At 42.4% G+C, this 26,108-nt stretch overlaps 1 protein-coding gene across 3 annotated transcripts in view; it reads left to right on the top strand.

Annotated features, from left to right (window-relative positions):
• The first annotated feature begins 291 nt into the window (after positions 1 to 291).
• FOXK1 (forkhead box K1) overlaps positions 292 to 26,108 on the top strand; it is a 57,029-nt gene continuing 31,212 nt past the window's right edge. For 2 of the 3 annotated variants that reach the window (XM_076350537.1, XM_076350536.1), the window contains exon 1: positions 292 to 677. In XM_076350537.1, coding sequence (XP_076206652.1) covers positions 292 to 677 — 386 coding nt within the window. The remainder of the gene's footprint in view (positions 678 to 26,108) is intronic. The other variant, XM_076350538.1, reaches the window with a different exon arrangement.

Here is a 26,108-nt window from a genome sequence, read left to right as displayed (position 1 = left end):
TCCCTCAGCACCTGCCCGAGGAACGGGGCCGGCGCCCGGCGCCCAGCGCAGCCGGCCCGCCCGGGCCTGCAGGCGGCGCCGCGCCCCCGCCGAGCCCGGCGCTGCCAGCCCCCGCCCCGCGCCATAAATTGCGGCGGGGCGGCCGGGCCCGACGGTGCTGCCGGGGAGGTAGGAGAAGGCGGTGGCGGGCTCGGCTCCCGCTCCGCCCCGCTTACCCCCCCCCCCCTCCACCCCCGTCCCGCCGGCTCCGCCCCGGAGGCCGGCACGCTGGCTCGCTCCCTGCCTGGGAACATGGCCGAAGTCGGGGAGGACAGCAGCGGGGCGCGGGCTCTGCTGGCGCTGCGCTCGGCGCCCTGCAGCCCCGCCGCGGCGCCCCCTCCCGGGCCGCCGCCCCCGGCCGCGCCGCCCGCCGCCGCCTCCGCCGGCCCGGTGCTGGCGCGGCTGCAGGGCCGCGAGTTCGAGTTCCTCATGCGGCAGCCAGCCGTCACCATAGGCCGCAACTCCTCGCAGGGCTCGGTGGACGTCAACATGGGGCACTCCAGCTTCATCTCCCGGCGGCACCTGCAGCTCAGCTTCCAGGAGCCGCACTTCTACCTGCGCTGCCTCGGCAAGAACGGCGTCTTCGTGGACGGTGCCTTCCAGCGCCGCGGCGGCCCGGCCCTACAGCTCCCGCCGCAGTGAGTGCCGCCGACGCGGGCTGGGCCGGGGGCGCGGGGGCGGCGGCACCGCAGGGAGGCGGCGGGGGCCCGCGGGGCTGGGCCCGCTCCGGAGGGAGAGGGAGAGCCCGCGGCCTGCGGGGAGGGACGCGGGGAAGGGCGTGAGGGGGTGGAGAGGGACCCCTCCGCCCCGGGGAGGGGACGTGGGTCTGGGTGGAGAGGGGCTGAGGGAGCGGAGAAGGGGCCCCCTCCGAGAAAGGGGATGGTGAGGGGTCCCTCTCCCCCACCGAGGAGACAGTGGGGTGCCTCCGCCCCACAGAGGGGACGTGGGTCTGCCTGGAGAAGGGCCTGAGGCAATGGTGAGGGGCCACCGCTGATGAAGGGGACAATGAGGGATCTCCCCTGCCCACAGAGGGCCTGAGCGGATGGTGAGGGACTGCCTCTGAAGAAGGTGGCCTTGAGGCCCTTCCCAGACCACAGAGAGGGGGGTCCCTCGCTTGAAGTTGGTCGTGGTGGGTGAGGAACCCTCTGTGCAATGACAGTGACCCGCACCTGACGGAGGGCCCGAGGTGGCGGTGATGGATGTTTGCCTGGTGACCAGCCGGTGGATCCACCTCAACATCAACAAGGGATGTCCGCACCTTCCCGGCCTTGCTGCCTTCCGCGACTGAGAAAGGGGATGATGTTCGTCAGGGCTGGGGCTGCTCCCTCTGAGGGAACCATGTCTGGGGAAAAAGTGGGAGGCGCTCGCCGCAGGGCGCTCCTTCAGCGGGCTGTCCTCCATGCCTGCCTGCCAACAGACTCATGTTCAACTGGTGACCCTTAAGGGGTTTCCAAAAGATAAATGGCAGAAGAAGGACTCTTGTCAGTGGGCTAAAACTTGCTACACCCAGGGCTTGTCTTCCCTGGAAAAGATCTAGTGGAAAAAGTTGGAAAACCACTTTGCCAGAGTGCTTATTTTAAGATTGGCAAGTTGGGTGTTGCTCCTGGTGTCTCTCTGGGGCAACAGAAAAAAGAGGGAGTCGGGCCAGGCCAGGGGTGATGTTGCTCACCAGGACCCCCAGAGAGCAGGCACCCAAGGTGTCTGCTTCGTTGAAGAAGGGGAAGAGGGTTGCGGAAGGGTTGTCTGTGCTGTGTTTTAGATAAACTCTCTTGCAGAAAGAAGAATGAGGTTGATGTTAATCTATTTCTTCCTCTGAAAACATTGTTTATGGTTGCTGAGCACTGTCCAACGACTGCAGTGCTTCACCCCAGGGGCGGCAGCGTGGTAGTGGTGGGTGATGTAATTCCTGCGTGCATCTCTTCAGGTCATACCAAACAGACTGTGTCTAATGCCATCTCTGAGTGAAAACACGCTGTAAAGGCAGGAGACTGGGTTTTTATGATGTTCCACTAGGCTTTTTGTTGTCTGTGTAAAACAGATGTTTTCATCTGGCAGTTTTTGGCTTTGGTACCGTTTACCTCCAGCACCAGGGTCCTGGAGTTATCCCTCTCATGAGCCTGTTGCTCAGGGGAGGGTTTTTAATTACTCATTTCCTCTGCAGGCTGCTTCATTTTGTACTTAGTAATTTAGTTATAACTCCCTAGCTGCTCGCTCTCTGAGGCGTTTTGGTTTGTAACGTGTTTCGTTTTCTAAAAGAGATGTCCTTTAGTGTCTGTTTGATTAATCTTGCTTTGTAAAACAAGACCACCCGAAGCCCAGGGCATTTCTGTTGTCGCTCCCTCTGGCTCTGGGTTTATCTGTGTGAGCTCTCTCCTCCCTGTCATTCTGTTTCTTCAGTTGGTTAATCATAAGCATTGTGCTGGAAAACTCTCTCAAGCAGCGACTTGGTTGTTTATTTCTCTCTCCTTCCATTTGCTCGTGACTCCTGGAGTGGGAATGGCAATTTTCCTTCTTCATTGCTTTAAAGGGAGGAGTTTAATGTACAGTTATGAACTCTGCACAATAAGGCATCCTCTTTGCTTGGCTGCTGTTTGAGCTACATAAATAAACTTGATGCTCCTCCCTTTCTGACTTCCAGACTAGGAAAATGTTTTGCATCAATCTAAAGGAATTTGCCCCCTTGCTTCTAACAGGTAAACAACTCCTTGCCTTCCTTCTACTGGCCAGTCAAGGGTTTGTTACCCAGACCAGGAAAAAAAATATCCTGTTGAAGCTTGGTATACACAGTCTTGATTGAGGCTTTAAACTGTTCTCCTGTCCACTGTTATCACCACTCTTGGGGAAAAATAAAATCAGACAATTCTCTCCCAGTCGCCCCCTTCCATATGTGCACACACGTATGTACACAAATCTCCTGCCCCCCCCGCAGTAAACAAAACAAAGCGTTGGTTGGTGCCATTTCTTCTCTGTAGAGAAGCCTGTATGCTTACTGCTAGTCAGCTAATACTGTCAGAAGTAGGACGAAGTGAAGATAGGTTGTAGTACACAGACTTCACAGTACAAACCACAATTTTTTCTGAATATTATTTTATGATAACACTACTGCCCTGTTTGATACAGCCAGAATACATACGTTCTCCATGTACCAGCAGAATGTACAGTTTACGTTAAATTTCAGGAATTAATGGCCATTCCATTCAATGATTTAGATGGGAGGTCCTTGTGATGTGGGGAGCTCTTGCTGGTAATCTTCTAAGCACCAGTTGTTTGAATAGTTGTCCCCCCCTTTTTTTTTTTCCCCCCAACCTGTAAAGGATAGCAGAAATATGCAAAGTCCTATTTCTTTTGGACCAATGCAGTCACTGCTGCTGTTATATTACAAGCAAAGGAGATGCTTGTGCATCATGAGATCATGAATGGAAGCAGACAGGTCCAGGAAAAAAAGTGTCTTTCAGATGTAATTCAGACTACTTGTTAAAAAAAAAAAAAAGATCCTGGACTCATAGATTCTATTGCTGAGGTTTCTTCTCACTTCCCTTTTTCTGTATAAAACTTCTCTGTTATAAGCACTCTTCTAAGTTTAGAAGTAGTTATTCCTAAAATCTACGGAAGATTTTGTCAGGAGGGGTGGGGAAGGGAGGAAAGAGGAAGAGTTTGAGACCTTTCTTGAAGACTGTACGTACCTCCTAACACAACAGTCCTGCTGAAAATTAAGGGCCTTTGAAAAGCTTTGTATCACTTCCTCCATCGACATCATGTGTGTGTATAATCTGCTGTAACCAGAATTTCACTGCTGGGCGGGAGTATCGTATTTCACAGCTGTGTTGTTATGGAAGATTATCTTTCACAGATATGACGACATAACTATGAAGTGTAATTAAACAATAATGACCAACAAGGAGGGCATTTCCTAGAGGTTAATGACAGTTAGAAACAAAGTGGGTGGAAGAGTGGTGGGCCCACAGTACAGCTGAAGACCCCTTAATGAGTGCCCCACTGCAGCGAGCATTACAAATATAAATCAAGATGAAATTATGGAAGTACTTACATCAAAAATAAGTGCTTTAAATCAAATTAAGGATTGCTAGAAACTCTTTTTTTAGCTGTGCTAGTGGAAGCTGGAAATCTGTGGATAAATATCTGGGTATTTTTCTATTAAAAAGAGAAACTCGATACTATCAGTAGGATATGCACTAGATTTTTAGAACTATTGACACAAGCAAAAATGTAAGATACAGCAGAAACCATTAGCTGGAGTACTTTTTCCTGCTGAAGACAGTAATTTTTTCAAATTTACAGTGTAATCAGGTGTTTCCAGGATCAGGTTAATGCTGAATTATTAACTTTTTCTTTGTTATCTTCAAAACTGACTCAATTTTTAAAAGTGACAAAAACAAGTTAGACTTCCAATAACCAAAATAAGCATTTCTGCACCCCCCTTCCCCCCCCGAAACCAAAGGAATCGAAACAGTTGAAAGTTAAGCTTGCTAACCCGAATTTGAAGCAGCTATGGGTCAGGTTTTCAAATGCTCCTAAGTACAAAAGTTCTATTGACTAAAAACTGCAAATGTTGATTGAGTATAGCCTGATAATAGCACTTGAGCTTTCTGAACTGGGAGCTCAATAGATCGGAAAATGGTGCTTGTGAATATTTCATGGGATATTTGCTTATTGCTTCTGTGACCATACAGTATATTTGCAGTAGTGCTGTTAATGGAGCCTGAAGTTTGTGTTTTTCTGTGTAAATGGATACTTTCAGTACGAGATTTTTTAGCATAAAAATAAGTTTTTAAACCTGTAGTTCTTCTAGCATTTAGGAAATGGAAGAAATAAATGGAGGAGGTTTTTTTTAGTTTGAGCGTAAAATACAAGGGAAGTAAATATATGGATGTATAAAATTTATTTTAACTCCATGTTTTAATTTTTAAAAAGTTATTATGAATATAAGCCCCATTATAAATTGAAAAGTTACTGTGCATGTGAAGTTTTATTACGAGCATGCTGCTTTATTTATAATGGGATTTTCCTGGGTACTTAAACTTGACAAAAATAAATAGTCCAATACTCTGAGCACATATCAAGGTGCTGGTCCCACAAAACTTTATGCGTGCATTAATCTTTCTGTATTGTGAGTACACAGGTTCGTTTCAGCGTTTGGGTAGTGGGGGTGTCTCCGCAATTGGGGTTTAGGAATCAGGCAGAAAATTGAGAGCTAGATCCAACAGTCTTTCCATTTCCCTTTCTAAGGGTAATTGTACGGTCTGTTAGCCAGTAACTCAAGGCACTAATTAAAGTAAAAAAAAAAAAAAATTGACATAATCTAGAAAAATGGAGGTATACACAATGTATTGCAGTGTTTTGATGACCTCACTAACCACTCGGCCTCCGTTCTTGTGGTTAGAATGATGCCATTATGGTGTGTGTGAGCACGGGTATCCTTACATCTCGGAGGGAACTGCAAGCCGTACGTACACATACTAAGGAAATGCTTTGACCACATAACCACGACTACAGAACTAGTTGTTTCTGAAATGCTGCATATGTATGTTGACTCTGATAACTCCTCATGTCATTTTACTTAAATACTGCATAATCTGCACTTGCAACCATTTTTTTTGTTGTTTGTTTGAAATGCATCATTTGCTTTGCTACAACTTGTGGATGGTGATTTTACTCTTGCTAGAAACGCTTTAGAGATTTGCTGTCTTAGTGCTTCATCTTATTTTTCATGCTCTTATTTGATTTCAAAGACTGTCTTTTAAGAACAGGGTTTTTTGTTGCACAGCGAGATGGTGATAAAGGATTACTTGATTTTAATTATGGAATTTATGTCAAGTAGTAATTTTTGGCTAAGCAGCTCAATTTGGCTTATATTAAATGTTTAAGGAAAGTTTCTCTCATTATGTGAAACTACTGCTCAATTTGTTGATTCAAAAATAGCTGTGCTGTAAGTCAGGTTGTGAATATAAACTAATGCTATGCAAAACTCAGTGTATGTTCTCTTATGTATTCTTTTAAACCAAGCCTGGTTCAGGTTAGCTGATGTGTTGATTGTGAAAAGATTAATTTAACCGGAACATGCCACACTTGTCTTGCACAGTCTTGTGCAGAGTCTCAGCTATAAAGGCTTAAATGTAGATTTGAGTTGTGCTAGTGTAACTTCTTTGTGTTAGCAAACTCTCGATCATGACAGGTATGCTCAGCTGACTGTAGGATTCTTCCAGTTGGTACTGTTGTGTTTTTATATAAATCTAGGGGATGAATGGGTGTGCGAGTTCTTGCTTTTACAAAAACAGGAATAAAAATCATGAAATCTGTAGTAATTCATATCTTAGTTATTTTTCATGCCAGCTGTGTGAGCATCCTCACTGCAGAGTGTCTGCTTTGACTTCTGGTAACAAATCAAAACAGTGCTTTTTGCTTTTCTTTTCCCCCTCCAGAAAATAGGACATGCAATCTTGCACCGAGTAACTGAAAGCAGAAATGACAACCAGATTAATGTGATTGTTTTCTTTGTAAGCAAGCTCTTAGTAACTGTGCTCCAATAGCCATTTGGCGTCAGAGCTGTTCTGTGGGATGCCAAATTCTCTTGCTCGGTGTTGCAGTTTCCTGGAGGAGTAGATGTGGCAACAGGATGTTGGTAAAGAACAGGAAACTACTTGAATTTGCTACTTACGCCATGCAAATAAAGTCTTACTACTGGCCCATGTGTAGTAATTAGTGTCTGCTATTGACAGAAGTTTTTGCAGCAATTGCAGAGTGTGGAGCTTGGCAAGCGTGTTCAACTGTGTGCTTTGCGGGGTTTGCACTCAATACTGTGGGGTAACAAAAGGGATATAAACCGGTTAGGTGCTTGTTAAACCACTGTTAGAGATTTGACAGTTACCTCCAACTGGCTTGCTTATTCGGGGGTGGATCTCTGCTAGCACTCAGTTCCATATCAGTTCTTCTGACGTGCTAATTTACTTTGAGCTCCCTCTAGCTCTAATAAGTGTCTGAGCAGGCAGCGTCTGGGTGTTCCGCGGTCAGAGCCGAGGGGCACCATAACCAGAAATGCTTAAAAGACCAAGCTTCACCTTACTGCTGGTTAAATGTGGATGAGCTAGCTTTCCCTTCCCAATCCAAGTGAAAATGTGGTTTAAAAAAGAAAAGTCATGTGCTTTTGAGCTGGTGATGCTAATGAAAAGGGAGAGGAATTACCTCACTTGCTTTTAGTCCTTTTTCTTAATAGCAGTCCAGAGCACAGAAGCCTCTCTCACACGTAGCCATACCTAACACCAGCTTTGTTTTAGTTTCTTTGGTTTGGTCCCCGTGCATCCAGCAGTTTTCTGAGGGTTTCCTAAGGTTGCAGGCTCATGGCTAGGATAGCCACTTCAGGATTACTACTTTAAAGCAACCAAAAAAAGTGTGAAAGCTAAATATGCTGTAGAGCTTAGTCCACGGTGTATTGGGTGGTTAGGGTCTTTGTTGTCTTACAATTGCATATGTCTAGGCCAGGCAGTGAATGCCATAAGAAGACTGCTGAGCTTGTGCGGTGCTTTCTGGCTGGTAAACAGGTAGCTTTTAAACATTGGTTTATGCATCTGAAGTGGCTGGTGGGCCCTGAGGTACCAGACTGCAAGATCGACACCAAGAAACACGGGGAGCCAGAGGTTTTGCAGTGATGTTTTGGACAAATCTGTAAGATGAAAAAGTTGAAGCAGGTTTTTGTCTCCTGAATGTGGACTATGAAAAGACATCGTAATGTACTTCTAGACTTGGTTAATTGACTAATTGTGAATACAAATTATTGTGTGGTCTTAATGCATTCCCTTCAGTCAATAATTCAGTATTAATCACTGAATATTTTTTCAAGTCTTTAAGTCTCCCTATTTCAGTTGACCGTAGACTTTATAAAAGCAGATTGGTGAGATGCTTATAGAGCAGATGAATCTTTCACTTAAGTAAATATGAGTGAAAATTTCTATCCTAAAGTATATTCTTTGTTTTCATAGTATAGATAGAATTTTACTAATGTCTTGTCCACAACTGTTTTTTGCTAGTAATTCACATCTTCAGTTTCTTCAGAACAGCTCAATAAAATGCATGTGTGCATTCCTTCTGCATGGCACTTAATTTTTATGAAATACATATTTTATTGGACAGTAAAACACTTAAGGATCTTAATGGCCTAATTAATACTCTGTATCCACTTCTGTCTTGTGTATTTTGCTCTTCGTTATCCTACTGCTCCTTTTTTCATGTCCTCATGCATTTTTGTCATAAAAATTTCAAGCAGTCTTGAGAGAGTGCTCTATTAGAAGCCTGGTCTTTGAATATTCAGCAACTCATAAGTATGAATTGATTGATAGTCCCTTCCCTCCCTCCCCAATCTATTTTTAGTAATTTAAAAGCGAGTTTAATTTCTTGGATTGCCATTTGTTGTGTATGCACCATTTAGTTTGGTAGTTTTCCTCCCCCCTTTAAATGTACCAGATATGTAATTTTCATGTTGTTTGAGGACATCTTGACAGTTTGGGAGAAATAATGTAGAAATTAATTGGGAGCTCTTCCTTAGCTGAGGGAGCAAAGATGGACAGTCTTTGTCTGGTTCTGTTAATACATACGGTGTGATTAGGATAGGAGGATAAGTGGAAGAAAACTTTAAGCACATTGTTGTTATCTTGTTTCAAGAATCTTCTAGCATAAGAGACTATTTTCATGTACAAGTACAATCCACTCCATCTTTTAGAACAGAATGAGGAGACAAAAAACCTTGCAGAGGTGGTCTAAGCACCTCTAAGGATGTCCCTCCCCTTCTCTCTGAAATATAACATTATAGCTGTACCCCTTTTTTCTGCTTCATGCCACTTTAAAGAGAGTCTTGGGAAGTCTTCCCACACAAACTGTTTTAATCTTCTGTCTCCCTTAAGGCCACATACAGAAGCCACCAACACTTTGACTAAGCAGGACTGGACTCCCTGCAGAGCCAGTTTGTGCACTTGCTAAAGGAATTGTTCTTGAGCAACGTAAGGCCTTTCCTCTCTGGAGGGCATAAGAACTATGGACTCTTAAACACTCAAAATCCTGATTGTGTGGGAGGAGAAAAGGACCAGACACAGAGAGCAAATTTTGTTTCCGCCTGATGGGTAGACCAAAAATGTTTTTGCTTTTCATATGCAGTTTGAGGTGTAGCCCAAACTAGTAAGAGTAGACTCTTGGTGTGGGGGATGTGCCAACTGCTATTTATTTATTAATCTTTCTTTTTTTAATTTTGTCATGCCTTGCATAACATGGTGTACCTTGCATTGGCTGCCTGCCCACCATGTGTTAAGGGGTGTTGACTGTCAACAAGCCTGGCAATTGGGTGGCTTTGCCTCCTTCTGTCTTGTCCATTCAGCTGTATAATTACTCTCTCTCTTCTTCTACCATGTCTCCCTCAGACACTGTGTAATGAGACAGGCCATAATGAAACCGTTTTAGCACTGTGAAGACCTGCAAGGGAGGTCAAAGGCTGGCACGTGCTTTGCTGCTAATGTCTGTCTTTATGGAATATTAAGGCAAGCACTGAAGTTTTCTTCAGGCGTAGGAGTTCTTAGGAGAAAATTCCTAATGTGTAGTGGTTCAATAAAAGTGTTTTTAGCATTTTTTTATTTTGTGTAAACAAGGCATATGCAAACTGGCTGCTAGAAATAGGTGCAATCAAGTAGTTCAGACTTGCATATGATCTGTTTACAACTGAGTGTCCCAGATCAGCGCTTCACTGCAAACAGAGCCACAGAATGAACTTGGGGGACAAAATTGTTTTGATGGACAGCAATTCTGAATCTGAGGTCTCTTGGTGACTCTTCTCCAAGCGGTTCACAGTTTCTTCTCAATTTCATCCCGCTTTGTGCTCCACCAGAGAGTATTGCAAATATGACAATTCTTACTAAAAAAACCTGTAGCAGAGAAGGGCTAGAATCCTGTTCCCCAAAAAGCTGATATTGCAAACTATGAAGTTTGTATGAAGCTTCCAGGTAAGATACATCTGTTAAAGTAAAATGTTTCCCTAATTCTGCATACTATATTGAAGGAAAGGAAGGGGGCATTAGAATATGCCAGTAATATGACAAGTTAACTCTAAAATTTCCTGATTTAAAAATAATGAAACCACTGTGGCAGCAACTTACATATGTGCTGTCGTTTTGCAGGATTCATTGTCACTTTAGTCAGTTAAACTCCTTTCAAGGAAGAAACCCCTCAGCACAGTTGCATATGCTGGCAGGATTTAAAATACCTTAATAATCCTGGGATTGTTTTACACTGTTTGCAGTCTTAGCCATGTCCTGCTAGGTGGTCTTTCACAAGCCAGTCCAGTACATCTTCTCCTTCTCCTGAATCACAGTAAAATAATTTTCTTTTCCTTTTCTTTAGTAGGAAGGAAGGTTGTGCCTGGGATTCTCTTCTAACCTTTATTTTCAATGTCAGTATTCTGGAGGCAGCAGGTGGATGTCACTTTGTGGTCCTTTGTGTGAGAGATGCTCTATGTTGCCCAAAATGTTTATTTGGCTGCAAGTCCAGAAGATGTCAGCTTTTAAAACATTTAAATTACCCTCAGAGCTGCTTTTAAAACAGTAATCCTGGCTTCCTCTACTGGGTATTGAATGGATTGTGAAATGTCTTCAGAGGGAGTGGAATGGACTTGAGTGAACATTTTGCAAAGTCTGACTCCATATGGATCAGTTTTTATAATGTACATAAATAGTACATTAGCTCTTTCAAATCACTTTCTAAATGAACTGAACCAGCCTCAAAGGAAAATACATCATAGTCATGCTCTGCACGTTAGAGCCCTCTTAGAAAGTCTGATTGAATTCAAAGGTTAGTAATATCCCACACGCAAGCTTTTTCTGGCATATGTATGTGGGAATTGGGATCTTTTCCTGAGCTTTACAGAGATTATTTTGTTTTGCACAGCCTTTGCCAGTGTGATTATAGGTAGTTCCTTAGATTTGGAAGGGAAGGTCTTCTAGATGTGAGACCTAGAGGTGAGTCTTCTAGCTTGTGAGACCTTTCAAGGGGATGGGCTGGCTCCTTGAAAGCAAACCCTACAATGGTGAGTGGCCCATTAGAAGAAAGTTGATGGCATTGCAAATGAGATTTATATGAGAATTAAACTGCTCTAGCGTATCCAACAAAGATGCCGAAACAAGTGCCTCTCTTTGATGGTTATTAGGAGATTTTATTAACTGATCTTTTCAAATGGTTAGTTTCTCCTCTTTCTCTGGAGTATAAAAATTTCCCAAGGATCTGGATTCTTGTAGTAATAAAGGAATAGTCTTCCCAAGAAGATGAGAGGTAGGATGAAAACAGGGGTATAATCGAAGTTGCATGTTGCCTGTGGCAGCCGTGGCCAGATTTCTGTGGTGAAAGGGGCAGGATCTGCAGCAAGCTGGAAATTCCCTGGCAGTTGAGCAAAGTTTTAAAACGCTTGCTGCTGAGTTAGGTATGGAAATGAATAACCAGTGCTACTTGTAGAGGCCAACTGTGGCACTGCAGTTAGTTCCATGCTGTCACTATGTATTTAATTCTCGGTGTACTGCTTAATTTCTTATTGAAAACAGAACTTGTAGAAGCTGTTATAGGGAAGTTCCCCAGAGTGTGGGTGCAGGTGGGGCTTTTTTTGGCACTGAGGTAGGTGTTAATTGTGGTTTATGATTGAGGGAGAAACATACTTAGTTGCGTGTTTCTGCCAAGATGAGCAAAGAAGGAAAATAGTTAATATTGACCTTTTTCATTTTAACCAAGATCAGTGTGAGCAGCAGAGGCTTGGAAAGCCTCTCAGAAGGGCTCTCGAATTTCGCAGAAGGAGGGAAGGAGTGAGAAGTGCTGGTGGTGGCCATGCTCTGCTGAGTCACTCCTTGTGGTCTCTGCTGTGGTAGAATGGAAGCCAGACTTAGGCTCTTATCTTAAGGTTTGTCTTGGATGGGGGAAAAACTCACCATGTCATGAATGGGGGCTAGGCAGCCTTTTCTGGTGCAGAAACAGTGTAGGCAAATGTGTGTGTTACAGAGCTAGTATTCACCATTTCTGTGACATCTCTGGAAACAAACTGAATGTCAGACTGACTCCTAGCTACCTGGTGCTGCCAGAATAGCCATGGTCCAGGGGTCCTGAAGCAGCCAGGGGCTGCGTGTTGTCACTGGGGCTGAGAGTTGTGGTTTGGCAGTACTCCCCTAGGACTGGGGAAAGTGGGATGTGAGAAGTCCTACAGAAAGGTGAGACGCATCGTAGCTCTGAGCCCGTGACAAGGGCTGGGTAAAACTTACTCCTGATCCGAGACTGTATGCAGCGTCTGCCATTTCAGTCTTACAGTGGAGAGTTTGCCACCGTCTCATGAAGGATAGGTGTAGGACAAGGGTGGTGACAGCAGAATAGAGAAATAAGTATCATCCTACTTTGTTTCATACAAGTTGCCTTTCATTGTGCACTTGAATTAACTTAGTGGGACAGCAAGTTAGCATGGGGGTAGATGGAATAACCTTGTTTGTCATGGTGGTGTGTATTGTATTTTTTTAATAGCATAAAACCTTGGCTGCTGTCAGGCACATACTTGAAGAGTATTTATCTCCACAGAGTGCTTTTTTTCTTTAAAGCTTCTGTTCCACTCCATAGTTCTGCCAATTTGATCTGTACTTTAGCTTTGTTTAATGGGTATTATCTGGTAAGGTTGGGATTTTGTTTTGATTTGGCTTTTTTCCTTTGAAACATCACATTGGGATCTAAAATGGAGCTGCTTTAAAACACTAGGATATGGTATGTATTTTTTTTTGCCAATGTTGTCAAGAGTGGCAACCATATAAAATGAATTTCTGTGTCCTCCAAATAGGCCCCAAACTTAACTAAGTGCCATGCTGATGAAGAGTCCTCCAGGGCTTTGTGGAAATGATGGCTTTAAGACACATCTTCGCTCCTGTCAAAGCAGGAGTGACAAGCATGATGCTGATTCTTCGAAGATGGATACTGGCTTAACAGGACTGAAATCCCCACTTTCATGCAGCCCATTTTACAGGGGTCCATAGAGGCCAATAATGACTAGAAGGTGTTCAGAATTATTTGAACTAGGTTTGTAAGAGCTGCTTATTCTGTTGCCCAGTCTAAACAGCTATCCAGCCCCATGATGAATGTGGTTAAAAATCCCACGAGAGGACCTGTAGGTCCTAAATATACATTTACCATGTAAGCGAGGTGGGCTGCACTTGTGGAGAGAGACAATTAATCCTGCCCCTGTGTTGATTTTCGTGGCGCTAGCACATGCGGTTAGCAGGAGGAGAGGAGTTAATTTTAGCTTGATTAGCAACACAGAAGGGAATCGAGATGACTGCATTGTAAATGGCAGTGGGATGAGATCAATGAGGGTAGTTTATTTCCATGCATCTAAGTGGGTGTTCGAGGCAATTTAATTTTTCTTTTTTTTCTTGGTTTTTAAGAGAACCAAGAATGTTAATGCATTTAGTCCTTGAAATCCTTCTGTGGTCACAATTCTGGATACTTTAATGTTGTTGCATGGTGGTTGTTTTAAATGAACACCAGGTGCTTGTATTCTGTTCCTTAGCAGTTCCTTGTTTCTCTGCTCTCTGCTACCTGGTTCAGCAGCAAGTGACGAGTGATTCTGTGTACTGGACTCTCAGTTTTTCTCCTACTCACCTTTGTTTATATTCTGGAGCATGTTCAAAACTGTTTATGATTAAACGTTGCTCAAACAGCCAGGTTAAGATTTATTGACATAAAGGAGGCTGGGAGGAGGGAGTGGCTTGCTGGTCATCTGTGTCTACTTCCAGCTGATAATGATGTTGAAGTTGTACATGTGTCTGCAATGGCTGTGGTGTGTCAGACAGGCTGCTGTTCAAAACCACAGTGGCAAGGGACTGATACCTGTCAGCACAGTCTTTTTTCCGTTGTACAGTATGGTAAAAGTTCAAGCAAGGGAGTGTATGTAGGTGATGCACTCCTTCCTCTTGAGCTTGGGGTTCTGAAAACATCCCATGGCTCTTGAGTAGGGGACCACTATTTTTCTCTCGGTGGGAGAGGCCTGCACACCTCCGAGGAGAGAGATCAGGCTTTTTGAAACATGCTAATAGGGTTATGACCTCTTTAAAAAAGACACGTACCCCTTAAAAGACAATGGTGTTATATGGAAGGCAAGGAGGTTCAATATGGAAGATTGGAAGGTGAACACTATTTAGGAAAATAAATTCAAATGAAAATACAGAAATATCAGAAAGAGGGTAAGTTCACTAAAAAAAAAAATATTTTCTGAAGCTAAAACTACTTGTTTCCTGGCCCCTCTTAGCTATATACAAACCAGAGGTGTTAAATAGCTATTTAGCTTTTGAAGGATTCTGTATGTAGCATGTTGGGTTTTGTTTGTTTATTTTAAAATCGCAGATATTGATAACCTTCAGGCTTTAGGAAAAAAATCAAAATGCAATGCTGACAAAAAAAATATTGAAAAAATTAACAGATTGATCAGCCTAACATGGAAAGGGATTTTTGCAGTTGTAAGACTTGATGATAAGTGATACACACACACACTGCACATAATTTACATTTTCTCTGAAGATCAAATATTTATTGGCTGGTGAAGAAATGGTTAAGATAGGATCTAGACCTCTACAGGCTAGAATATCTGATCAGAGCAGCAGTGGTACACAGGCTGTTGTGTGTTAGAGAGTCTCTTAACTATCGTTATTTTTATGTATGCAACCACACACACAACAAAATAACATAATAGGCTTGCTGTGTGTTACAGATGATATCAGGCATCTGCAGTGCTGATAGTGAAACTTTCTGGTGCTGGCAGCCAACATCATTTAAATAAAAGCATTGTCTGCTCTTTGTAACAGCCCACTTCTTCGGTGGCAAACTTTCATATCAAGTTTTTGATGTCAGGCCACTTGTTCTGACACTTAAAACAACTCCCTATTCCCAAGCTTCAAAATAAACAGCAGCTTTATGGTTAATTTTAGACTTTAAGGACAGCTTACTAAATGTTCTCCACAGCTAGCTGTTGCCATCCCTGGGAATGCAACTGCAAAGTTTTTCTCCATCATTGTTACACTGAGAGGCTTGATAAATGAGGTAGACTTTAATTGACTGGCAGACTGATGTTGGGTTAAGATGTGGCTTACCATGTGACACACAGCAAAAAGTTCACTGTATCTTAACAGTTTGCTCAGAGACATGAAGTTGTTTATAGTAAGGACTGCACAGGGGAACAGAGTAGCTTCTGTCATGGTGTGGTAGAAGTGGGGCCAGAATTCGCCCTCTGGAGACTTTAGTTAAAAAAAAAAAATCAGACAAAGAAAAACCCCAACCAATATTGATTAAAAGATAGATGTGACTGATGCTGCAGATTAATTTATATTGATGTAAAATCGCATCTGATTTTTGTGGGTGTAGGTAAGACCTTCTAGGCTCAGATGTTTAGCACATTGGCAGACTCGAGTTAGATCTTGCGATGCTTCAGACTGGCTGTACTCCATGTAATCTGCCCGATGTGCTGCTGAACTGTAGCTTGCTTGTTTTTAAAAGAATAGGAGTGCTCGGGAGGGGAAGACGAATTTGTCTTCTGATAGCGAACCCTGTGCCCGGCACTCCTGGTTTGGAGTGAATGGCATATTTTGAAGCTGACTCCAATGTTTTGAAATGTGAAACTAAGTGAGGTACAGTTACAGCACCACCTCTTTGTCTCTCTGTGCCTGGTTGGATGGGCACCAAGTAACTACCATGTTGTCTTAGCATACATATTTAACAAGGTGGTCTTTGTGGTGGGCTTTAACAGAGTCCCTGACCCAGGTACCAAAAATCTGCCTTAATGGTATTTGTTACAAAAGACAGTTAATGATATTCTTTTGATTATACCAAGGCTTGGTTTCTGAAATCATCTTACATATTTGGAAATAACTGTCAGGATTTTTCTGGATTAATTTTAATGTAAGTGTTTGTAGTTGGGGTTTTCTATGTTTTAAATAGATAAGTGAATTCATCTCTAGTCAGGTGTGGATTGACCAGTGTTCCACTGAGCTTGTAAATAAGTAGTGATAATGATGGTATTTCAAGAATATCCTTCAGCTTTTTTGCAGGCATTAAAGTGAATGAAGAGGCACTGCTAGCTGGCTTACAGTGGTTTCTGCTGGAAAAGTTTCAGAAAGGTCATTTTTGAAACTGCACATTCCTGGCTTTTTTGCATTCTGATAGCTTTCTGTAGGAGATTGGAGCAGTGTCTGGTACGTTTTTTGGCATTGGACTGAGCAGGATTACTGTAAGACCCACCCTGCAAAGCTGGGGTTAGTAGAATCTGGAAAAGACCCATCCATAATGTGAACTTCCCAGGCAGGGTGGTGACTCCAGAGAAAACCTCCTACCATTCTTGCTGGCTCTCCATTAACTGATTGCAACACCCTTCTCAGCAGTTTCGGTGATGTTCTTTCCTGCTCTTCTGTGAGATGCTATTTTGATACTTTGTGAATTTACTCCCTGACCTTGTTGTGGTATTTCATTACTGAAAAAATGGCAACTGCAATATCTTATGTGTTGGTTTTCCCTTTCCTGCACTGTGCTTTACTCCTCAAAGGGGAGAATCTAGAAGTGAATCTGTGCTTGATGTCTCAAATAATTTTCGAAGAGTAAAATCAGAACACTATTAAAGAGATGTAAGGGATGTAAAAATAAAAATACAGCTCTTGATTCTTCACTACTAATTCTCCAGCATGGAACAGCCTTGAATGTTCTCACTTGAATGAAAAATTAACTGCCACTGTTTGCGTCGGTGGTGTTGCTCGATTTATCAGTTTGCTCTGGGACAGCAATTAAAAGGCTTGCTAGATAAGAAATTGTAGGGAAGATGTGTAGAATAAAATGATTGAAGTTTTACAGCATGGTATCATAGTGCACACTCTCCCGAAGGTTTTGCTTTCAAAATCTAGTTGTTGGAGCCTCAAAAAAAAAAAAAGTGCTTGTCTTCTCCTGTGCACTTTTAAAGAAGATATATGTGAACTAAGCCAGCATTTTGATGTTCTTTGGGTTGGGTTTCTGGTGTCTCTTTTCCTCCTGATTAGCCTAGGGGTGTTTACACTCTTCCCCCTCGGCCACCTGCTTGGCGCAGTTTCACTTGCTGCCTTTTCCTGGGGTGGGCAGTGGCCGAGACCTTGCTGTTCATCAGCACGGCGAGGTGGGATGTCTGCAGAGACTGGAGGGACCGAAGAAACAAAAACAACTTTTGTGTTTGTCTGTGTGTGCGTGGTGCTGGCAGGGGGAGGAATCCCAGAGTTTGCCCAAACATTCCTGTGAACATTGCTGTCTTCAAAGGAGTTTGCTAAAATACTTATTTGAAAATCTGCCTGTGTGTGGAAGTGTTTCTCAGTGTGTTTGAACCTTGATGAAATGGCATAAAGGGAAGCACTGTGCAACTGAGCTCAATAGAAACATTCATTACAGCTAATTTACTTGGTGCTTTTAAGAGACATAGCTATTCATAAGTTGTGGTTTTGCCTGATGCTGCTGGTAGTATTTGTTTTAAATAGATACACTTGCCTGCACACGCTCTTTGCCCATCTGAAATCTTGTCTGGCTGTGTTGGAAACCTCATTTTAAACATGGTAATACGCAGTGTTAGGCAAATCCCAGTGTAACCTGTGGTGCCTTTTCATTAAGGGAAGAAATCCTTTACCGTGTGTACGGTTCCAGCTAAACAGTAGCAAGGAGCATAAGGAAAAGGTCTTGTCTGTGACAAAGAGAAGTGGCAATTTTATTTTTTTCTGAAACATTGTCCTTGTTCAGCCATCTTACTGCGCTTGCTTTTCTCAACGACAATCGGTGAATAAACTCTGGAAGCACAAAGGTACTGAAAAGCACTTATTTTGCAGCATGCAGAGGCTGTGTATCCCATCTGAGACGACCACAAACCCACTCCTGCTCCTGCAGACGTGACCTGCCGGTTGCTATGGGAGAATTGCCATGGGTACGGGGCTGCAGGAAGCACTTGTTGGAATGCAGAAAACATTTTCTGTCTTTGGTCCTCTTGCATACAGCTGAGTGACTTCGGGTTTGAAATAATTAAGTTGAATCAAAAAAAAAAATCGTGACTGTTCTGTTTCAGGAACTTTTGAAAATTTCCAGCCTTAGAGCATCAGCATGGTGGCTGATGTGATTTACCTGATAAAGACCAGAGCTTTTCTCAAAATGAATGAATTGCATTTTGCTTCTGAAAGGAGAAAGCAGTGTTTGGATCATGTGATGCTTAAATCTGAGTCTGTGGTTACATGCTCTGTTTTTTTGTAATGTTATAAACCTGCAACATTTCTGCTGGTACTGCCTCCTTTCCTTCCTCCCCTTGATACTTGTCCCCTCCACCTCCTCTGTGTTGGTGCTTGTGTTGCCATGGAAGGCAAGATCAGGGAACTGATCTGCCTGACAGCTTACTCCAACAAAAAAAGAAATTAATTATTATTTCAGCTACCTGGTTTGACTTGCTGTGCAGTTGTTTGGATGGTACTATTGGCACGAGGGTGACATTGAGAGGAAATGGCTGAGGGGAAGGAATAGCGGTGGGGGTAAAGGAAATGCCTCTTACAGCAGAGAAACAGATTTAGATTGTGTTAAAATAAATCTGCATGAGATTGAATGGCATAATTGATATCTCTTTGGGGAGAAGATTATTTTTAAGGCAGAAGAAACCAGTGGGCCATCCACATGAGCTGCAGAACTTTACCCAGTGGTCTAGTTACTCACCCCAGCAAGTCCAGGGTGACCGCAGAAAGAAGAGGATTTCCAGCTAACTCAGATGCATTTCAGGGGAAGGACAGAAAATCCTTCCAGTGATCTGGAATTATAGGATAATTATACTAATTCCACTGGATTGGGTATGAGGAATTCCAGTGTGAGTTTGCCTTTACTAAAACCAGGTTTACGTTAGCGCTAGTACAGGAACGATACCTAAGAAGCGGTTAATGCCAGGGACTCTAGTACACTGAAATTGAGCTACTTGTGCATCTGGCATAACAGGGCAATGGAGATAGTTGCTGGTACTTTTTCTGGAAAAAGTTCCCAACAGAAGAAAATTAAAATTCATGAAGTAGAAATAAGACCACTCTCTTGAATTCAACTAATTATTTCAAACCTGTGCTCACTCACATATGCACACAGACAATTTTAGTTCAGTCCCAGCTGATATATGCTCTTCTTTGTATATCTGTAATGTTAAGCATGACAGTATATATTAAATTGTCTTAAAAGCATGCAAGGCAAGTGATTTGTGAGCTCAGGGTAACTGTGAGGCTAGAAACCAGTCCTCCTGATCTAAACTCATGCTGTGACTTACAGAATAATTGTGACCAAACATTTCAATGGCTTGCTCTGTCTCTTCAGCAGTGACAGAAATTGCTGTACTCCTTTATTTGCAGATAATCTCAGTACTTTCTAAATATATTTTTCCTTCAGTTACGTTAAAAACACCAACGGTGGCTTCTATAGCTTTTCCTCTAATGGGACAATAGTGAATAATACCAGAGGCGTTTTTGCAGGGAGCTCTGCAGTTTATTTCCTTGTCCTTCTGCTGTCTGGCAATGTGCTTGTCTTACTTGTCTTCATATTGAGTTGATTCATTCCAGGAAGAACAAATGCGGCTTCTGGGCTTCACCATTTACTTGCAGACACTTTGCTTATCTCTTCTTGAACGGAACAAATGATTTTACCGACCATCACATTACAGATATTTCTCTGATGTGTGTTTGATAAAGGACTTTATGGGTGGGCCTTCAATAGGATTTCTGTGTTAAATCTGGTCAGATCAGTAGAGTAATTGAAAGGGGAATAGCAAATGCTGAAAACTCATTAAGACTGTGGGTAACCTCCAAAATTTAACCAAGCACTCTTAAAAACCTGGCAGTTATGCTGCCGATGTCCCCTAGCCTGAAGAGATGTGTAAAGAAAAGAATTACAATGACTTTTAAATTGCCATGGTGATAGGTACATGCTTGTTTTGTAGTGTGTATTTAGACTTAAGAGAATAAAATGTATTTGTCTTCGTTCCTCCAGAACTTTCTGTAGTCTCAGTGCAATTAACTTTTTCATTTGGAATGCAGATAGCACTAGCCAAGTGGATGATATAACTGGTTTCTTATTGGTATTGCTTACAAAGTGTTACTTAGGGAAAAAAATTCTAGGGTAGGGAGTGGGGCAGGAAATGTTGGATGATTTTATTATTTTATTGTAAAGGAGGGGTAAATAGTACCTAATCTCCTGTGACAGCTCAGACAGCTTTCAGAGCTGCTTGTACGGTTTTGACATTCATTCAAACTAATATTCATTTTAATTCACTTGTGATTGAAAAGTGGTTTTGTAATGCATGTTTTTGCCCACGTTGCTGCTTCAGACATCTGTAGTTCCAGCAAAATTACAATTTTTGAGCACGATACTTCTGATGATTACTCCCATCGGAGAGTAAGGGTCTAGTTTATTTTTGTGAAGATGGAGAAAATTGATGTGGTTATTTTAGTTACTGAAATGGGGGGAATCCCTTCTAAATATTTTGCAGTTGAAGTGTTTTGTTTTGTGCTGGGTAATGCAGTGAGGCTTGCTGTAGAAAAGCTGAAGTTCGAAGAGCATTGCTCTCCCTGGGCAGAGTGCAGCATCACAAAGCAACAAATCTTGGTCAATAAATGTTCCCAGCTCAGCTGTTTTGCAGTGGTCACAGCAATTATCAGAGCCTTGTTTCTGAAGAAATGTGAATCTGAGGTAGTTGTTCTTGTCTCGGTTTGCTTATCTCTCCATGGGCAGACCTTCAGGGCTTAGGTACATGTTTTAGTTAAGTGAAGCAAACTCTTTATCTTTTTCTAACCAAATTTAGTTTGATATTGGGTGCGCTGGTGTCTAAACTTTCCCAGTGAGTCTTTTATGTTGTCCAAGGCACCTCCTTTCAGACTGCTTCAAAGTATTATGGGAGTAGGGAGTGGATTTATGACTTAATAGGAACTTGATTTTCATAGAAGCAGGCATGTGGTTCTTCCCTTAGCTGATTACAGAAGATGAAGAAAATTAGTTATAGGAGGTAATTGGGATACTGCTCTGTAACGGCTGCTATGTGCAGTACCTGCACATTGATCGCGGCCTGAAATTTTGGTATATACCCCACACATTGAAAGGGTGAGAAGTATCTGCCTTGCCTTGGTAAAATCATGTCAAGTACCTTGAAATAACTGGTAATGGTAATAGCTTGACAAAGGTGACTGATGGCAAATTCTCACTTGAGCTGAGAAACCCAACACGTTTTTGGAACTTTGTGCATGGGAATAATACCGTATTCTTCTGGGTGAATTATATGTAATTGACACAAAAAAGAAATTGGTTTCAGAGAAGTTACAGGGGTCAGTAACAGCTGTTGTGTGGGACTTGTTTGGGATTTTTTTCTCTTTTGCAAGGATTTTTGTGGGCATCCTTGGTCAAACTTTAGCTAGTAATAACACAGTTCTGTTTTATCACATGTGCTGCTGTAATTAGAGCTCTGGCTGTCCATGTTTGCTGAACCCAAGGAATTTACTGATTGTAGAGATAACTGTCTCATCCTTAAGAGTTGAGCTACTGTCCCCTCCCATCATGTGGCAGAGGGAAAGATTTAGATACCGAGTCAGTTGTGTGGTAACAGTATCTGCAAGTTTAAAAAAAAAAGTGGCAGTTGCAGCACAAGGAGACAATCGTGCTTAACTAAGTTTTCTGAATGAAACTCCAGGACTGTGTTACTGTTCTGATTCAAATTGTGAAAAGTGTTATTTTTAACGAAGCATTTCATAAAATGTTCCTTGCTCAACCTGCATCTCGGCACTGTTTGTAAAACAGATGCTACTGGTGCATTTATACCTGCAACATTCAGGAATAACAGGATTTCATAAATTATGGAAAGATAAAGTAGACAAAGATGGTACTGACTTGTTGATGACAACTCATGTGTAACAGTCTTCCAACTCTTCTGGTTATTCCTTTTGCATAATGAACTGGAATGATGTTTATATATGACATAACATATTTTATGTTATGTTTATATATATATATTACATAACACATATAAATATCATTCCAGGTTTTATATATACATTTTTGTGTATATATATTTTTATATATGTTTCACCTTGGCTTTTCCATGATTTGTGTTCTCTATTTTGTCACTGTGCTTTTCCATGGTGTAAATATAAAAACAAATCTAGCACTATTTCCTGTCTCCTTTTAAAATCTCTTTAAATAGCCTTTTCTTGCTCTTATGCAGCAAATCTCAGCAGAAGTCATTTGGTGTTGAACAGCACTCAGGGTGCTCTAACAAAGAAATCGGTGACTGTGATAGCTTCTGTTGAACCTGGTACTATGTTTTGGCAAATGCATCTCCATTTCCTTTGCATCTGTGAGTAAAAGGTGCTTTGAGGAGGGGGAGAATATGTCTGCTTTTTATAGTCATGTAGGGCGTGGAGTTGTCTTGTTGGGGTTTTTACCTAACCATTTTTCCTGAAGTCTGCTTTGGGGGTGACTGTTTATGTAAAGTCTAATGTTTCCTAGCACTTTATTTTCAGACCTTACGTAGATGAAATGCTTGTGGTCACTGTCACTGGTTCACCACATGAAGGATGCCTAATAGCATGGGTGCTGTGTTGTCAGTGTGAGAAGCTCATCCAGGAAACTTTTGGAAAATCTGTCTTATTTAAAACAAACAAACAAAATTCTAGCAACATCTTTTATATCACTGTAACCATGTGTGGCATGTGCACTCCTTCTCCTCCCCTTGGTCTCCAATGTAAATATAGCATGCATTCAGCGAGTGCTATGGAGTCTGAACTAAAGCATGCAGCAGGGAGCCAGCAATCCATTTGCTTTTACTTTCTCCTGCTTGTAATCTCATAAGGCAAGAATTGTTTCTATGCAGTTTATGGAGGCTGGGGTGTGTATGTTTGTGTTCAGTTTCAACACAAACTAAAAAAAGCTTTCTAGTCTCACTGCCTTGCAAGGCATCCTAGAGAAATAGGAATCCTTTCCCTCAAGGAATTGAGATGTATGTAATGTTACTGTGTATGAGTACAATATATATGGTTTATATGGCCAGGGATTGGAGGATGTACCTGTCTGTAGCAGGCTATTGAGTAAGAACTCAACAGTTCTGGAACTGAAGCAGGTTGCTTCCTGCCTGTACCAAGACCAAGAGACTTTGCAGACCATTAATTTACCCCTCTGTAATCAGCTGGAAATTTCAGTGGTGCTTAAGAGTTGCCTGTTGGGCACCCTTGGAAATACCAGTTAACTTCATTATGCTTTTTATGTTGAGTCTGATCTGTTTTCTCATGACAGAAATGTTAAGCAGTAGTAGTAATTGCTATGCATCTTTGATAGGAATCATGCAATATGGATCAAATAGTGTCACTCAATTTAAATAACTTGAAATATATACAGTAATCTTAAGGAATGCATGCTCAGTTCAGCTTGGGCTGTCCATCTTGCTTATCTTCTGTACAAGTATAATTCTCATAGGCTTAAATCCTGCACTAATGTGCCTCACTCCTAAATAGGACTACCTGATATAATTTGAATTTATCTTCTTTTGGTCAGAAAGAGGTTAATTAAGGGAACAATTAGAAAAGCTCATTAAAACTGCATTCAGGTTCAGTGTAATGAAAAGTGAGTTTCCTGTGACAAGATGATTCAGAAATCATGCTTTTCTGATTTCTCATTGACACAGTTCCCCAGTATTAGTGTGTGTATGCTGATTTGAAGCAGTGTCTTGGGCTGTGCTGTTGTCACTGTTTGCATTACTGCGGTGGTTGTGATAGACTGGAACAATAAGGTTAATGCCAGGCACCTTCTCACCCCTGAGGGAGGGGAGGAGTTCGTCAGGAATTTACACTGTATTTTGCATTGCACTTCCGCTTCTTGGGTCCCAGGTTTTTAGAGCAGTTAAAAGCATATAGACTATTCGGATAAATTACCCCCACCCTGGCTTTGCAGGCAGTGTCAGTACTGGAAGCCAACACAGACCAGGCTGCAGAACCCTTCTAAAGCTGTAATATCCACTCTGATTTTTCTGGGACCAGTTCCTTACAAAATGGCCACGTATGTGCTAGCTAGCATGATGTGTGAAAGCTAGTTGTACGTCCTGGATTCTGCTTCAGCGGATTGGGAAGCCTGTCTTTCTAAAAATGAAATGACAGCAGCCAACAAATTGTTTGCCTGTGTAGTCAGCCCAGCCTCTCTGAGTCTCTTCCCTTGTTCCAGTCTGAGATTGCGGGTAAGTCACGTGGCTGGATCGGATAGCTTTGGGGAGGCTCTCAAGGAAAAGCAGTGTTAGACAAGCCTTTTTAGCACATGTTTACTGGGTTAGTTTAGACTTCATTATTTCAGGTTGACTCATGATTTTGGAAGAGTAACAGTTAGCTTTTGTTAAGATTGCCCGTACTCGCAGACTGATGGGACTGCCTCACAGTGTTTTGGGTGCAGGTATTAACTTCTTATCTAACGTTATTACAGCATCAGTAAGTATAGTATTGTTGAGGAGATAGTTGCACCATCACCTGGAACCAGTAACATGTAGGAGATGTGGATCTTGCATTACTGGGTACTTCTGAAAAGGAAGACTTAAGCGGCAGTGGAATAGGGCTCCTTACTGCTGTGAGGCTGCAGTATCTGGCCTCAACAGTGCTGCCAAACCGCCTTAGGGCTCTGTGGAGATCAGCAGCAGGTTGGGATTGCACTGAACAATGTTAAACAAGGACTGATTTGTCCTTGACTCAGATGTTGAAAAATGCTGAGCACCTGGTGTTACAGCAGAGAATTCCATCACTCTGAAAGAAAGCTCAGCTTTTCCCTGGTAAGGGCTTGAGAAATGGTGAAGCTTTGCTCATACTGGTATTGAGCCTTAGTCCATGTGATGCTCATTGCAAATTTATGTATTCTCTGCTTTTTTCTATAAGCAAATCCATGTAGCAGTATGAAAGCTTAAAATCCAGTGTAGTGGTTCAACAGTTGTGTTTCAGGTTCATCTCAGCAAGCTGTGTGCCTGCTGCTGGCAGACATTGCAGAGCATGGACACTGCTGTTTTGAATTGTGTGTTTGTATTGAGCCTGCAGGGAACCATGTTTAGAAGGGTTAGATAAACAAGATTAGGCTGCATTGCCAGCAATGATGGTCTTACTTAATGCATTAATGAGTGCAGGTAACAGGACCTCTGAAGTGAATTAAACGCAATGCAAACTCCTGCTATACATAGCAGAACCATTGTGAGTCCAAGCTGCTGAATGCTGAGTCAGCTCCTTTGAGACATGAGGTGAGAGATGGGGAATGAGCTTCCTATGCCTGAATGATAATTTTGCACTCTTCATGGCAAGGTTGTGAACATTACCCTACAGCAGAACTAGCTTGTGTGGAAGAACCAGGAGCAAGAGAGTATGTTTTCAGAGCTGTGATCGGATGTTACTCTGCATTTCTATTGATAGTAGCATTAAGATAAGGTGGTCACAAATATGGATTTACTTGCCTACCACCTTGTTCTGTTACCTGGCAGGATTCAATAATGCACTGGTTAAAAGAATTACGTACAGCCTACACCAGCACTTCCAGTGCTGGAACAACACTGCCCAAGTCCCTTCACTTCCTTCTATAGGCAAGATGCTGGAAGCCAGCACAATTACTGTGCTCTGGCCTTTCCCACGGTGAAACCTGGTTTTTATTTCCTGCTGCTTTAACCTTACTATCAGTGAAATGATCCCTGGAAAGCTTGTATTGATTGCACATTATTGTCTAATTAAAGGACAATAAGAAGAATTGCAGAACACTCGCTCTTACAGCCCTGTGCCTATTGTAGACACTATAAATTAGAAAGCTTTCTGTTCAAATATGGAAAATGTCAGTGCTTATTTCCTTTTGAATTTCCCAGCATCTCCTGAAGGCTACACTTGTAGATGTGCGATTATTTTTTTCCCCTAAATAACAATTGGAAAGGAGTGTTATTTAGAGAAGAAATGAGGCCCTATAGGCTTGCAGGGGCCCTGATCTGACCCTCTTAGCTATAACCCGTGCTG

Source organism: Aptenodytes patagonicus, chromosome 13 (genome assembly GCF_965638725.1).
Source record: "Aptenodytes patagonicus chromosome 13, bAptPat1.pri.cur, whole genome shotgun sequence".
Classification (NCBI taxonomy): Eukaryota; Metazoa; Chordata; class Aves; order Sphenisciformes; family Spheniscidae; genus Aptenodytes; species Aptenodytes patagonicus.
The sequence above is the reverse complement of the archived record's forward strand: the minus strand, read 5'-3'. Positions and strand labels throughout refer to the sequence as shown.